General features: G+C 36.2%; 1 protein-coding gene across 1 annotated transcript in view; it reads left to right on the top strand.

Annotated features, from left to right (window-relative positions):
• Positions 1-13,606, top strand: part of LOC129002463 (death-associated protein kinase 1-like) — a 40,372-nt gene that overhangs the window by 19,450 nt on the left and 7,316 nt on the right. The window contains exons 11-19 of the mRNA XM_054430293.1: positions 716-836; positions 1,087-1,270; positions 2,348-2,463; positions 2,865-3,078; positions 3,217-3,476; positions 9,131-9,319; positions 10,209-10,424; positions 11,369-11,545; positions 12,218-12,445. Of these exons, the coding sequence (XP_054286268.1) occupies positions 716-836; positions 1,087-1,270; positions 2,348-2,463; positions 2,865-3,078; positions 3,217-3,476; positions 9,131-9,319; positions 10,209-10,424; positions 11,369-11,545; positions 12,218-12,445 (1,705 nt within the window). The remainder of the gene's footprint in view (positions 1-715; positions 837-1,086; positions 1,271-2,347; positions 2,464-2,864; positions 3,079-3,216; positions 3,477-9,130; positions 9,320-10,208; positions 10,425-11,368; positions 11,546-12,217; positions 12,446-13,606) is intronic.

Consider the following 13,606-nt stretch of genomic DNA (forward strand, 5'->3'; position numbering starts at 1 on the left):
GCGTTCTGGGCTGAAGAACTGATTGTAGCTGGATCAAATACCACCAGTGGCACTAACTTTTTGTCAAAGATTTAGCTTAGAATGCGATTACTTCTTGTACATCTTTTGTTAGAATTTGAGGCATTTATAATTTTATAAATGGCACGGTGGTGGGGGGTGTTCCGATCGGGAAGGTCTCGTAGCTCACACTGAGGCATGATTGTTGGCATGGTAGGAAAATGACTTTTCCCGTCTCTTCCCACTGGTGCCGGTACCGTGGGGCGAGAATTCCAGCCACGCACACTTAACTTGTTAATTGCCCAATGGCAGATGGCAACTGAGTCCTGAATATTCAAATCTAACCAGTGAACTTCACATTTTAAGTCAAGTACTTTAACTACACTGCTACCCAGTCATTTGAGACAGAGCAGTTTTCTTGGTGTAGTGAGAAGAAGAAATAGGGCGCTAAAACAATGAACAGAACTGAGTTAACATTCAAGGATTTTTTTTCTTTTTTCCGTATGTCCCACTTTCACATCCTAGGATGCTAGGTTCTAGCCCAGAACTATTTTAAACATTTAGTTAAGGCTAGTCCTAAAGAATTGCGGCATTATCACATAGAAAAAATCCATTAATGATTGGCAGAATTTGAACCCGGCACCTCAGGCTCCAAAGCCCCGCGCTCTACCATTAGACCAGCTCGCTTCCCATTAAAGGATTTTCATACCTTTTTCAGGAGTCTCTGCTTGGCAGGCTGCAACACAGATGTGAAAAACCAAGACGGAGCCAAGGCTGAAATTACAGCTCTGAAATTTGGCCATAATGACATCAGCAATCTGCTTAACAGGGTGAAAAATGTAAGTAGATTTTTAGCGATTTTCTCATGAAGTACTCTCTCATAACAGTATTTTGTTCTCTTCCATCAAATGCATTCTACTAGAACCAATACTTTGAAACTTTTTTTTATCTTTATTTTTTCTATCAAAGCCTACCTCATTTACTTCATCAGCCAACTGAGTGTACCTTATGTGAATGTAAGAGTATCTATGTCTTTTGTGTGAAATATTTTCCCCTGGCATATCTCTGTATATTCAACTTTTGATGCAGGGAGAGACCCAGGAAGGGTTTATCCGTCAGCTGTTGCCCAAGGTCGGACTACCTCCTCGGGTCAACATCCAGCTTTTCGGACACTCAGGGGTTGGCAAGTCCACCCTTGTAGAGACACTCAAGACTGGTTACTTCAGCAGTTTCTTCCGCAGAAGCAGACCTCTTGTCAGCAACAATACAAACTGTAAGTGAAAACGTTATTTTTGTTATTTGTTATATTCATTTTTGTCACCTAATGAGATTAAATGTAATTTTTTTTTTAGAATATTTCCAACTGGTACAATAGTTACCCTTTTGCTCTCGACTTTAATATTATTCACAGTACCATATATTAGTGTGTTTTTTATATTTCATTTACTGTAGACTGATAAATCTTTTGCATTGACTTCAAAAAAGTACCTGTGCACAGTTATGTTATGTTCTAAATTAATGTGTACTTTCAAATAGCGGTGGTTAGAAAAATGTGTGTGAATTAAATGTTTAACTTCTTTTAGGTTTGTTGGTTGTACCTGTTTAGGAGCAGATTAAAATGTATTGCTAAAATAAAACATTAGTGAGAATTTTTATCTTGAATCAACTGTTAAATACAGCTATCTGTGTTACTAGTCTGCGAAGTTACCCTTGTGTGGAAAGTTTCTTGAGTGCAGCAAAGGCACCTTGCGCTCGTGTTATTTTCCTATTGCTACTATAAAGCATAGAAATAATTAGTCTTTCAAACACATAAATAACACGTTTTAGGTTGGGTTAAATCCAAGCGTTGAACAAAATATGAAACACTGCACCAGCTGATCGTAGTTAGTTGTAGTATCTTTAAGTGTTGCCGACTTATTTTCAAGCATACACACCTAATAAAAGCACACTTTTTTGAGTTGTTTGGTTGGAATACTGGAGTGCGGCAAAAATAAAATGAGTGCGGCAAAAGTAAGTAAATGCAGCAATTAGCTACTTTGCGTGCTACAATCAGTACAAGAAAGCCCGCTTTGTCAGGTAACTGTAAGGAAAAATAATTTCTAAACTCGAATGTGACATCTTCTAACTATTCTGGTCGAGTTGCAAAGCCCTCACATAAGCTGATGACACTACAGATGAAGACAAGTTGATTCATATTTCTTCTAATATTTTTAAGAGAACAGCTCTACCGACTCCAAGTCACAAATTGTCCAGTAACTTATTGCTATAACATGGCTTTGTGAACACCCTTCTCATTAGGTAAACAAATCAGAAAGTATTTTTTGCACTAACCAACTTGTTCTTTTGTCAGCCATGCCTGCTTCACCAAACAAGATGCATATTGAGATGGATCTAACATCAAGACGCAACTCTCTCAACTTTGACCTGTACAACTTCCAGTACACGAGGGGCGTAGATGTTCAACAGGTACACATACCGTACTGATGTTTTTATAAATAATGTTAGTCCAGAGTCTAATAGATACACAAATAAAATATCCCAAAACAACTGCTTTCAGCCTACATTGGATTTTTAATGTGCTTTTTGTTACTCAGTTATTAGTGAAAGCACTGTAAATAGGTTAGGTTATATTACATTAACAGTTACATTCCAACCTAACCTAAATGTATCCATATTAGTTTCATGGAGTATGTAATGTATTAGAGTAGATTTTTTTTTATTTGTGTTTTTACTCTTTGGTTATAATGCCATAGTACAAGCACTTTAAACAACAACAAACTGTCTAAATAAAGTGGATGTTAATTTGTTTTCTGTTAATCCATAATGAGGATAAATCTACAAGGAGTATGTTTGATTTTAACTTACAGGTGAGTTTATCAGGCGCAGGGGACGTTACTCTCTGGGACTTCTCCGGACAGGACATGTACTTCTGTGTGTACCACCACCTGCTCACCACATCCGCCAAGAACGCAGTGTTCCTCGTAGTGTTCAGCCTCAAGGACCCTCCCAACACTCAGCTGCGGCAGTGTCACTTCTGGCTAACGTTCCTGCAGGCCCGCATCCCTCCTACAGAACCTCTAGGTAACTTCAGTAAAAAACATCCCATTTTTTTTATAGTCTAGTTGTTATTTTAAAATAAAAATTCAAAAACAAATATCTATGCACCGTAGTTTTGTAATCTTTCCACATCCCACTCTCATAACTGTATTTTTTGTTTAGGAACCAACGGAATCAGCGGCAACATGCCCAGGGTGATTTTAGTGGCTACACATGCAGACACGTCACAAACACTGCGCGACCAGAGTGGCCATTATGTGAGCGAACAGGCAAACAGTGTTTGTGTGACGCTGCGGCAACACTACGCGACGACTTTCCATATCAACCGCCGCGTCGTAGTTGTGGACTCCCACCAAGCACTCAGTCCTGGTATACGACTACTTAAATCCCTGGTGCAAACCGAGCGAACTAGCATTGCACAGGTATTTAAAGCTTTACAATGTTCTATGCAATACAGGTTAAGCTATTCTTTTTCTATAGTCAAATGTTTGCATGGGATGGAAGGCAAAGTTAACGAGGGACAGAAACTTTTGATTGCCTTTAAGCTGAGGTCATTTGTTGATTGCATTATATAGGTCTGAGTTATTTGTTTTAGTTTGTTAAACTATCACCAATGTTATGCCTATTCCAAAATCTTTGTTTATCCCAGATATGAAACCATTTAAAGTTTAAACCTCGTATAAGTGTGTCACCCTCTGTGCTGAAGAATGTTGAGTTTGTACCAATAAGGCAGATAAGTTACAGATTTAGTTAAAAATCAAGGAAGAAATCGATGGATACTAACTAACCTAAGAAAAGAGTTCCAGGCAAATAAAAGAACACATAAACTCACAACACAACTTTATACATCACCTCTTTAAGGGTACATCTTTAGAAGGAAGTAGATCATAAAATTAATTGTGTTGTGAACTCTTTGTGCGCTATCAACTGCCTAGAACTCTTTCCTTGGGTAAATTAGTTGTTTATCCATTACTTCTTTCTTAGACTTCCTAAGTCACGTGTTCTCTCCTCCAAAAAAAAAATCAGTTAAAATTACTTGTTTTCAACCTCTACTTTACATACTAATCTCAAATGTGAAGGAACATCATGAACCCTTTTTCTTAACTCCACTTTTTAACACTTAATTTATTTTATGAAACAGGCAAACTTTGTCAGAAAGTAGAACCAGGTAGCTACTTGGTCAATAGTTACTTTAGTTAAGTAAATGTTGGTTGTGGTGTCAGGTGAGGGAACGGACCAATAGTATGACCGAAGTGAGACGTTCAGTCAACGGATATAACCTCCTGACCGAGTCCCCTCTCAGACTAAAGCGTCAGGTACAGCTTCCCTGCAGCCAGACCACTGTAAAACTTGCCTAGTTGTGTGAATAGTTTGCTGACTTAATTGCTCTCCTTGGATTTCATAGGAGAACGAGTAAATTATTATTAATTAATTAATCGCAAGAACCTATTATTGCCCCTGAAATGTATTAATTAAACATTAGTGATGTCGGTTACTTATCTTAATCAACTGTTCATTAACATGATAATTTCCCACAACATGTTTTGCTACAGCTGTTGCTTACAGCTGTATTGTACATCTTCAGGTTACTAATTTGTCCGAGTGAGGAAAGCGGTTACAAGGTAGCCATGTTCGATGACAATAGGTTCCAAAAGTCACTCACTGTTAATATACAGTAAACAATCTTGTAATCAGAAGAAACAATATACCAAACCAAGTTTTAAAAGTGTCATTTCCCAGTTCAAATTTTGACAAACATTCCGAGCTAAGCAATATCATAGAAAACTCTCCCAAAAACATGATTAACAAATTGTGCCATATACACATGCATACATCCCCACTACCAGATATTACAAACCAGCCATTAAAAAGTCCAGTTCCCACTCCATAATATATTTCAGAATTGAAATACACTACTCCCCACCTCCCATTTACCAGTGCTGAAGCATTACTATGTGTGCTAGCCTATGTATCAGTAGCCTAATTTTGTTACATTTAAATCATTGTAGTTAAAACTTGTCCAGCAGTCTATTTTCCTGAATTTCACTGGAAATGTTGTACTCTGTTCAACATTTAGTGTTGTGTGAGTTACTTTATGTGAAATGCCAAGTGTTAAAGGGATAGATGCATAAGGTAGTTTTAGTTTTGTCATCCAACAAATGTGTATCAATCAATCAATCAATCAAAATAACTTTATTCATACGAGGTGTTAGCCCGTCCTACGTACGGGAATTCAGTATTCAGTTAAAACCGTGTACAATTCAGATCAGCTAGTTTACACAAAGACAAAGTTTCTTGCAGTTTTAATGAGAAAAATCATCTTGTAAACAAATGTTGTGTGACCAAATATGTTTTTATTCCATCCTATACGATATGCATTTTAAATCCGATAATTTTACAATAAAACAGCAATTCTGCAATTTTTACGATGTTAAAACCGTTGAAGTGAGATTTGCAGCCGTTTCGCACAGACGCACACTGTTATATAAATATCCACTGAATATCCGGAGCCTACAGTAGAGAGAGTAATAGTCAAATGAGAAGTGTATAGACCTAGTCAACGATACCACCTTCCATAGCATACCTGCCTCTTCCATAATTATTATCACCACAATACAACTACTATACACAATTTCCAGTAGGTCTGAATAGAAACTACCTAAAATAAAACGATAATATCTAATAAAATTCACAGTACACATAATTTAACTTTGGTGTCCTAACATCAAAACTAATCGTCACACCTATCACTGCATTAATTGCTAAATAAATAAACGTAAACAAAGAAAAGTAAAAACAATAACAGTTTGTTTTGAAACAACTGTTTGGTTCAAATAACATCAATTGAAAAAAGAACTGGTCACATGTAGCAGGAATATAAAAAGTAAACACGCTAGTAAAGCTAATGACGAAATTGTCAATGATTATTATCCATACCGTCATCAGTTCTATCCTTGATAATTACCCACCCTCATTGAATAAATGTACATCGTAATTTCCCATATTAGTTAATTTAAACTACAATATATTCATCGTTGAAATAAATGTGATATTTTCACGTTTGGGGGCGCTGATATAGGCGCCCCAAACGTAACCACAACTGAACACAATTTCATAAAAGGATGGTTTGTCTAATTGCAGTATCCTAGGTCAATGTTGACGTTGTGTTCAATCTATGTCATCCATCTATTTATCTTTGTATAAAACCCGGCTGAGGTTGTGGTGGTAATTCAAAATCGTGATTTCTGATTATTCTTGGTCTTCTTTTTATGACATCAATATTTCCGTGCCTAATCCAAACAAAGTTAAACCAGACAAACATTAATTGTAAACAAAAAGCGTAGCAAAAGTGCTTGAAAAGTGTAGCAGTAAAATAATTTGCATTTATCCTTTTTTATTAAGACTCGTGTACAGAGCCTCGATTTGTACTGTGGTTTAATTAAGTTTTGTTAAAACTGTGGTCTAATTATCTCTTCTAATCTTACTTATTTACTATAATCAATGACAAAATAAGAGTAAATAAAATAACCTCATAATTCCATAGTTGATATTTAACCAGCTGTTAGTTAAAACAAATTATATTGCTCTAAAACAAATCGAAGATAACAAAGATTGCTTTAAAAAATAATTTGAACATTCTAGTATTTTACTGTGTATATTTAATTGATCTGTGTCATCCTCTTACAGAAGAATTGAACGTATCAATGATTAGCATTACACATAGTATAAATAAGTCAACCCTAAGTATGTCTTTACATTTTTACTTAAATGCTGAATTTGTGACACAAAAGCTGAATGTTTACAGCTGTTATGTTAAGCAAATTATTTTATGCCAAAAGCTAGTTTAGAATCTTAGCGTCGGCTGCTAGACTTTTTAAAAATTAAAACTTAATTTCTAAAAAACTGGGACCCTAAACTAAAATTATGGCTTCGACATTCCCTAGTTTTCAAAATTATCTTTCTTTCAACACAAAAATCATGAAAATCCGTCGAGTGGTTGATTCAGAATCGTGAAATAAAAAAACCCACTTTCGTTTTAATATTATAGATTGCACATTTTGTACAGAATGGAGTCAGTTATAAAAACACAATATTAAACTAATATTGAACTAATATTGTAGTTGTTGACTACCTACAGAGAATATTGTTACTATCAAAAAAATCTAATTTCAGGAAGTTGGAAAAAATCTTCTAATTTATACAAGGGTCTGTTGGTGAGAAGTATAAAACGGTTTGTATATTTAGGAAAATATAATATCCATTCGAGAGGATATTTTTTAAGTGTGCAAATATTTCCATAAGGAAATAATTTAAAATCATTTTAGTTTTTCCAAATAGTTAATGTTTCTCAAGTAAATACTTCAGTCTCAAATACAATCCTTTTCTATTGGGTTTTAGTCAACATTTCAGCCTATTTTACTTAAAATCTTGTTCATTTCAGTACTTTTCTCCCTTTAAACAAAGCTGAAATTCTCACTGCCTACCCTTTAGGAAATTCAAACTTTTGTAATGAAAGAAATATTAATGTTTCAAAATAAAAATAATAGTAACACAACGTGGTACTGGCTGTAGGGAGAGTGCAGGGATATTTGATGTTAAAGATTCACAGTTGGCAGCACTTCGTGGACTCACTGTATGGCTCTAGCCAATCACTGTTGTCACAAAATGTTTGTTGTAGAGTTAGAATGTGCAATGTGATTCTTGAATGAAAGCCCCTTCAACTGTACTTGAAAAATGTGTTTTGTCAATGAAAAAGAGTTGTATAACTTGCTGGTGAAATACTGTATATTGTAATGTCCTCCTATCTTTAGTAGTTCTTTATATTATTTCAATTACTTTGTGTTTGTTAAATAATCCGATTTCATTTGAAGACTTTGAAGTTCACTTGAATTGATGTTGTACTGCACTTGTCCACTCCTGTAGTTTTTAGCTGATTATTTGTATTATTTACAGTTTGAAATTATAGTTTACAGTGAAATTCCGAGTGTAAATAGTAAACACAAGTAGAAAACTAACGAATTATTGTTTTTTTTTATACCAACTTATTTAATTATAGGCTATGGTATATTTTACTATTTTTGTTGCAATATTTGGTGAGAAATTAAATATAACTTTGTACTTAAAAGTAAGGATGAATTATTTATTGTGGTTAAACTCCAAATTGAATTTACCTAGTAAAAAGTTGGACCTATCTAAAGTTAAAAGGTACAAGTTAAAACATAGTCTACTCGACATAATGTAACCGTAAATAAAAAGAACAAGGGGAACGTTCTAGAAATCAGCCTACTAAACTGTATGTTCATAATCATAATTTTTTGGATCTTGAAAACCATTGTAAAATACCATAAAAGACATAATGACAAAATCAAGAACAGAGAACATGTTTTGCTTAGATTTATCATCAAATTTTTTACAGGTTATAAAAAACGTAACAGAAACTAAATTACATAATTTACTTTGAAATGAAAATCAAAAGAACCTAATCAGATTTATATGTATAAAAAATAGATTGCAAATATCAAGAACCATTAAATCCCCATTGTAAAATAATATACACGTTTGATTTGTAAATAAATATGAATGTTTACAGGGTTGACTTGAAAAATACATATTGGTTTAGCTAGTTTTGTAGTATAAACTCAATCAGGTACTTTCTTCCAACATTTTAATATACAGTCCACAATATTAGTCATTCAGAAGGATGTAAACAATAAATCAGAGCATTAGGAGACACCATTTACATCAGTTAAGGAACCATTATAAACCTTAGCGATGTTAAATACCTTTTTACGTTGAAATTAAAGAAATAATTCTTTTTTGGTTATTGAAAATGAAGTAGCGATGTTGTTCTGGTGCCACCGCTAATATTTATTAGTACTGTTCATTCTTTTACTGTTTTGGCTCACACCTTGCTGTGACGATATGTTATATGGATAGACCTAAAGCCCACGTGGAGACAATATCAAGTATAAAAGTAGTTGCCAACCTCTTTGAAAAGTACAATACAAACAAAAGAAAAGTTTTTTATTACATTTTTTTATGTCTTGTACTCTATTGACCAGCTGACTGTGTGCAGGGTGTTCCACAAATGACAGGGTTCTGTGAGGCTGTGCGCAGCTGGCTACCGACCTTGCGCAAGTCCGCGCAGAGTTTCCCGGTTGTGTCGTGGGATAGCTTCGTAGACGCTGTCCGAGCACAAGTCAACCCTCTGGCTGACTCACAGCACTTCAGTGAACTGCTGACTCAACTACAACACATGGGCGAGGTAGGGCTGTCATGAGACACAATTGGCCTACATATTGTAGTAACTCTAAAAGTGATAATTAACTGATAGGGTTTCGATAGTCGCTCGATGTTGAACCATTTTCAATGGGTAAGAAGGAAATCAACCTCCCCTGAATTTGAATCACCTTGTACTTGTATGATATTGTTGGATGGAAACAGACCAGTTTTGTTTCAAATATTAACACTTACACCTATTTGAAATTTATCACAAATTTTAATTTTGGCCCTACTTATCAAAAGTATTCTTAGGAAAGGGCTCTAGGCCAAAATAGGTTTTATTTTTTTATTGAAAGGAAGAGCAGGCTTACCTAAACAGTGGGTTGTAGTTTTCTCAATAGGAAACATGTTTATCTTCACACACAAAATTGAAATATTTCATGGTCACTGCATGGCTACTACATGGTCACAAAGAAAGTAATATTGCAATGGTCAATTGCACTATTTGGCACTATTAGACCATTGTAATCCTCTTTAATTCCCATGGAGGTAGAGGCATTGAATTTTGTATTCTCAAGTAGTGATCCCATTCATTTGGATTAGCTGTACTAATTTTTGTCAAAAAGAACGTATTTGAATGAGCTACTGACAGAGTACTGTACTGTCTATTCTTTTTTCTCCTTTAGGTTTTGTGATTGAGATAGTTAATGTGACATAAAGATGCTATAGCTCAAAAAGTCGCCCTATCAGTTTGACATTGTCGCATTCAACAGAAATCAGTAAGTTATATCAGCACACTCTGTCGGCGACTTTATCAACTGTGCCCATTTTGATTCTAAAAGTCAAAAACTGACAACAGTTTTTACTTAAGGGTGGAATGTATAGTTCTATAGTCAGTTGTTAGTTTTTCATCTCCGGTGTATTGCCACCAGGTGGTGTATCTCAAGTCCTGTCTACACCCAGATCTGCTGGTGTTGTCTCCACAATGGCTATGTGGGCCGGTGCTAGGACAACTTCTGTCCATAGACTTTGTCGCCCACGCTCGTATCACAGGCTGCTACACAGTGGAGGACTTCCAGTCGGCCTTCCCTCAAACTGACGCACTCGCACTACTGCAGGTCCTTGAAACTCTACAGCTCTGCATACAGGTTGGCTGGGTCCTCATTAATTTCTATTTGAAATTAATTTTTCAGAATGAGTACTTGGTAAGCAATTACAGTAGAAGCTCACTAGTCCAACCTTGGCTAGTCCGACTACTCGCTTTATCTGACCGTGCCATTGTCTATCGGTTATAATTCTATTGTGATAATATCTTAACCACTTCCCATAGTCCTTGGACATCATCACTGTCTCCCGCAATGGCTGCAGAAATCGTTTTATCATTCGCGGTAACTGAAACATGATTATCATTTTTGCGATCGTGGCAAATCCTATACGAATACTGTGGTAATGGAAGAAACCATCATCGTCTTCGACGATCGCAGCAAAATATTTAACATCTCCCGATCTCGCTCCGATTAGGGGTCATCATCATCATCGTCTCCTGAGTTCCCAGAAACGTTATTGTTGTTATCTGTGATAGCAGCAAACTCCTTAAATATCTCTTGTGCTTAACGTAAAATCACTATCGTCTCCCGTAATTGTGGCAAAATATTGAATGTCTCCTGTTGGACAACATAAGGCCTATCATTGTTTTCCGCAATGGCGGCAAAATCCTGAACTGCTGCTCCTTGGATAATACGGCCTTCTCACTGTTCCGACCATAGTCCTTGTCTCGTAGGTAATGGAGTAGTGGGATTGTGCTGTAAACAAGTGTGTTGTACTCTAACCATTGACTTTTGAATACTTAAGTACACACTCCATTGATGTGATCCATGTGAATACTATGTGTTATATATTATCTATCTGTCATACAGATCAAATTAGGAATATGCATTGTTTTTTAGCTTGTATCCGCCATTGTTTCACATTCATAAACAGATTGGCTCAGGGGCCAGAATAAAAATTAATCCATTTTGATTTATGGACCATTTGTAGCCAACTGCTGAATGAACCATTCATAAAGTCTACATTTATCGTCTGATATTTACAGTGTGATGTGGATGGAGAGCCGGAGTATGAGTTCCCATGCTACAACCTGGTGGAGACTCTGGAAGGTCTATGGGAGGAACACGACCCAAGATATAAACAAGCTGTGTACGGAGGTGTCAGGCTACACACGCCTGAGGGAACCATGCATCTGCTACACTCTGTCTTCCCTAGGATCCAGGTGAGTAAACCATGCATCTATGCACTCTGTCTTCCCTAGGATCCAGGTGAGTAAACCATGCATCTACGGCACTCTGTCTTCCCTAGGATCCAGGTGAGTAAACCATGCATCTATGCATTCTGTCTTCCCTAGGATCCAGGTGAGTAAACCATGCATCTATGCACTCTGTCTTCCCTAGGATCCAGGTGAGTAAACCATGCATATACTGCACTCTGCCTACAAAAGTATTTTTACAAACCGCATAACCTGAACAAAATCATACCACGGTAACACCCTTGAGCATAACCTACAGTCTCCACAACCACGGCAACACCCTTGAGCATGACTCCCGCGACCACGGCAACACCCTTGAGCATGACTCCCGCGACCACGGCAACACCCTTGAGCATGACTCCCGCGACCACGGCAACACCCTTGAGCATAACCTACAGTCTCCACGACCACGGCAACACCCTTGAGCATAACCTGCAGTCTCCGTGACTTTGATAAATTTTTTCTGTGACCACAACAACACCCGTGACCCTAACTTGCAGTCTGCGTGACTTCGTTAATTGTCTCATTTTATATTCTTAAATAAAAGGGACTTAAAAATTCATGGACCCTTGTATGACTAATCTATGAGGTGCTTGTGATTGTTTGCAACAGTTGTGTGTTCTAACTATTTCTTTACAGGTCCAGTTACGGAGGACCGTGATGAACTATTGTGACTCGGAGACGGATCTGTACCAGTGGTTCCACGGGTCCAAGTTGTGCTCAGGACTTATAGAGAGTCTAGTGACTCTGGAGACATCGTCACACACGAGTCACTCCGAGTGGATAGAGATCAAAGTCCGAGGACCTCCGCATACAGCTCCAGTCTGCTTCTTCTTCATCGAGGAGATACTCGACATAATTGATCTGGTATGAATTTCTCACGGTAAAGTCATGTATACAATAGAAAATTTTAGCATGTAATATTCATTAAACTGCATTCAGTTTTAATTGAATTTTTTATTTTTTTTATTTTTAGTATGAAAACAAAGAGTATATCTACAAAACTAACTATCCTCAGATGAAAGTATAACTCTCAATTACCTAAGATTTTATTGGGTTAAACAGTATTTAAACATTTGCGTCCCAAAAATATATGATCTTGTCAATGATGCCTCTGTTTTTAACTCAATTCAATTAGTTTATTTATGGCATAAAACAGTTTACAATATGAAGACTTAATTTAGTTCAAGAATTTTTTGCAATTTACAAGATGATAACAGGTGTATACAAGCAACAAGCAGGTATATTATAAACCATCAACAAATTTTTTACAATTGCAGGATTTAACAATCTATAAACATTAATATGAGTGACATAGCTTTCTATTCTTACGTCAAAATAAAGATTATTTATTACTATTTATCATGACTACCTTCATAAAGAAGTACAAACCAGGAGATCTTGTAACGTTTCTCACTGGAGAATATGCTCAGGATTCAGACCACAAGAAAATTGGGTTTAAAAAATTACATGTTTAGGTTTACACTCCTCCGTATAAACTATTCTTGCTACAAACTAGTTATTTCAGAGGAAGCACTAATATTAATTGTGGGAATCGTAGTAAAATGTTATATGCTTTTGCTCTCTCCCTCTCTCTCAAGCCAAAAAGTCATGCCCATTGGTGATGATGGTATTTAAAACAAATCCATCGGTGATACAAAACTAGGATATATAACAGGGAATGAGAGTCAAGACTAAGAAGCTGAATCATTGCCTTAGAAATTTGGACTATTTATGTGTTTCCATTCCCCAGTGTCCCATAAGAAAATCTCAAAAAAACAAATCTGTTTTGTGTTTATTCTTTTATTTTACATCATAACCATAATTTTCATTATCAAGCTGCAAAAGTCTACCCTAAATACAAAAACGGGCATTCAAAAGAAACATGTAGCTCCAATCTCACTAATACCAACCTTTGTAAAAATATTAGAGAAAAGATTGTCTTCTAAACTAATGTCCCACCTTGAACAGCACAGTCTTCTCACTACCCAACAACATGGTTTCCTCAAAGGCCGCTCAACAACCATA

The sequence above is a fragment of the Macrosteles quadrilineatus genome, unplaced genomic scaffold (assembly GCF_028750875.1).
Source record: "Macrosteles quadrilineatus isolate MER2022 unplaced genomic scaffold, UCM_ALF_1.0 Scaffold_9__3_contigs__length_116548681, whole genome shotgun sequence".
In the NCBI taxonomy this organism is placed as follows: Eukaryota; Metazoa; Arthropoda; class Insecta; order Hemiptera; family Cicadellidae; genus Macrosteles; species Macrosteles quadrilineatus.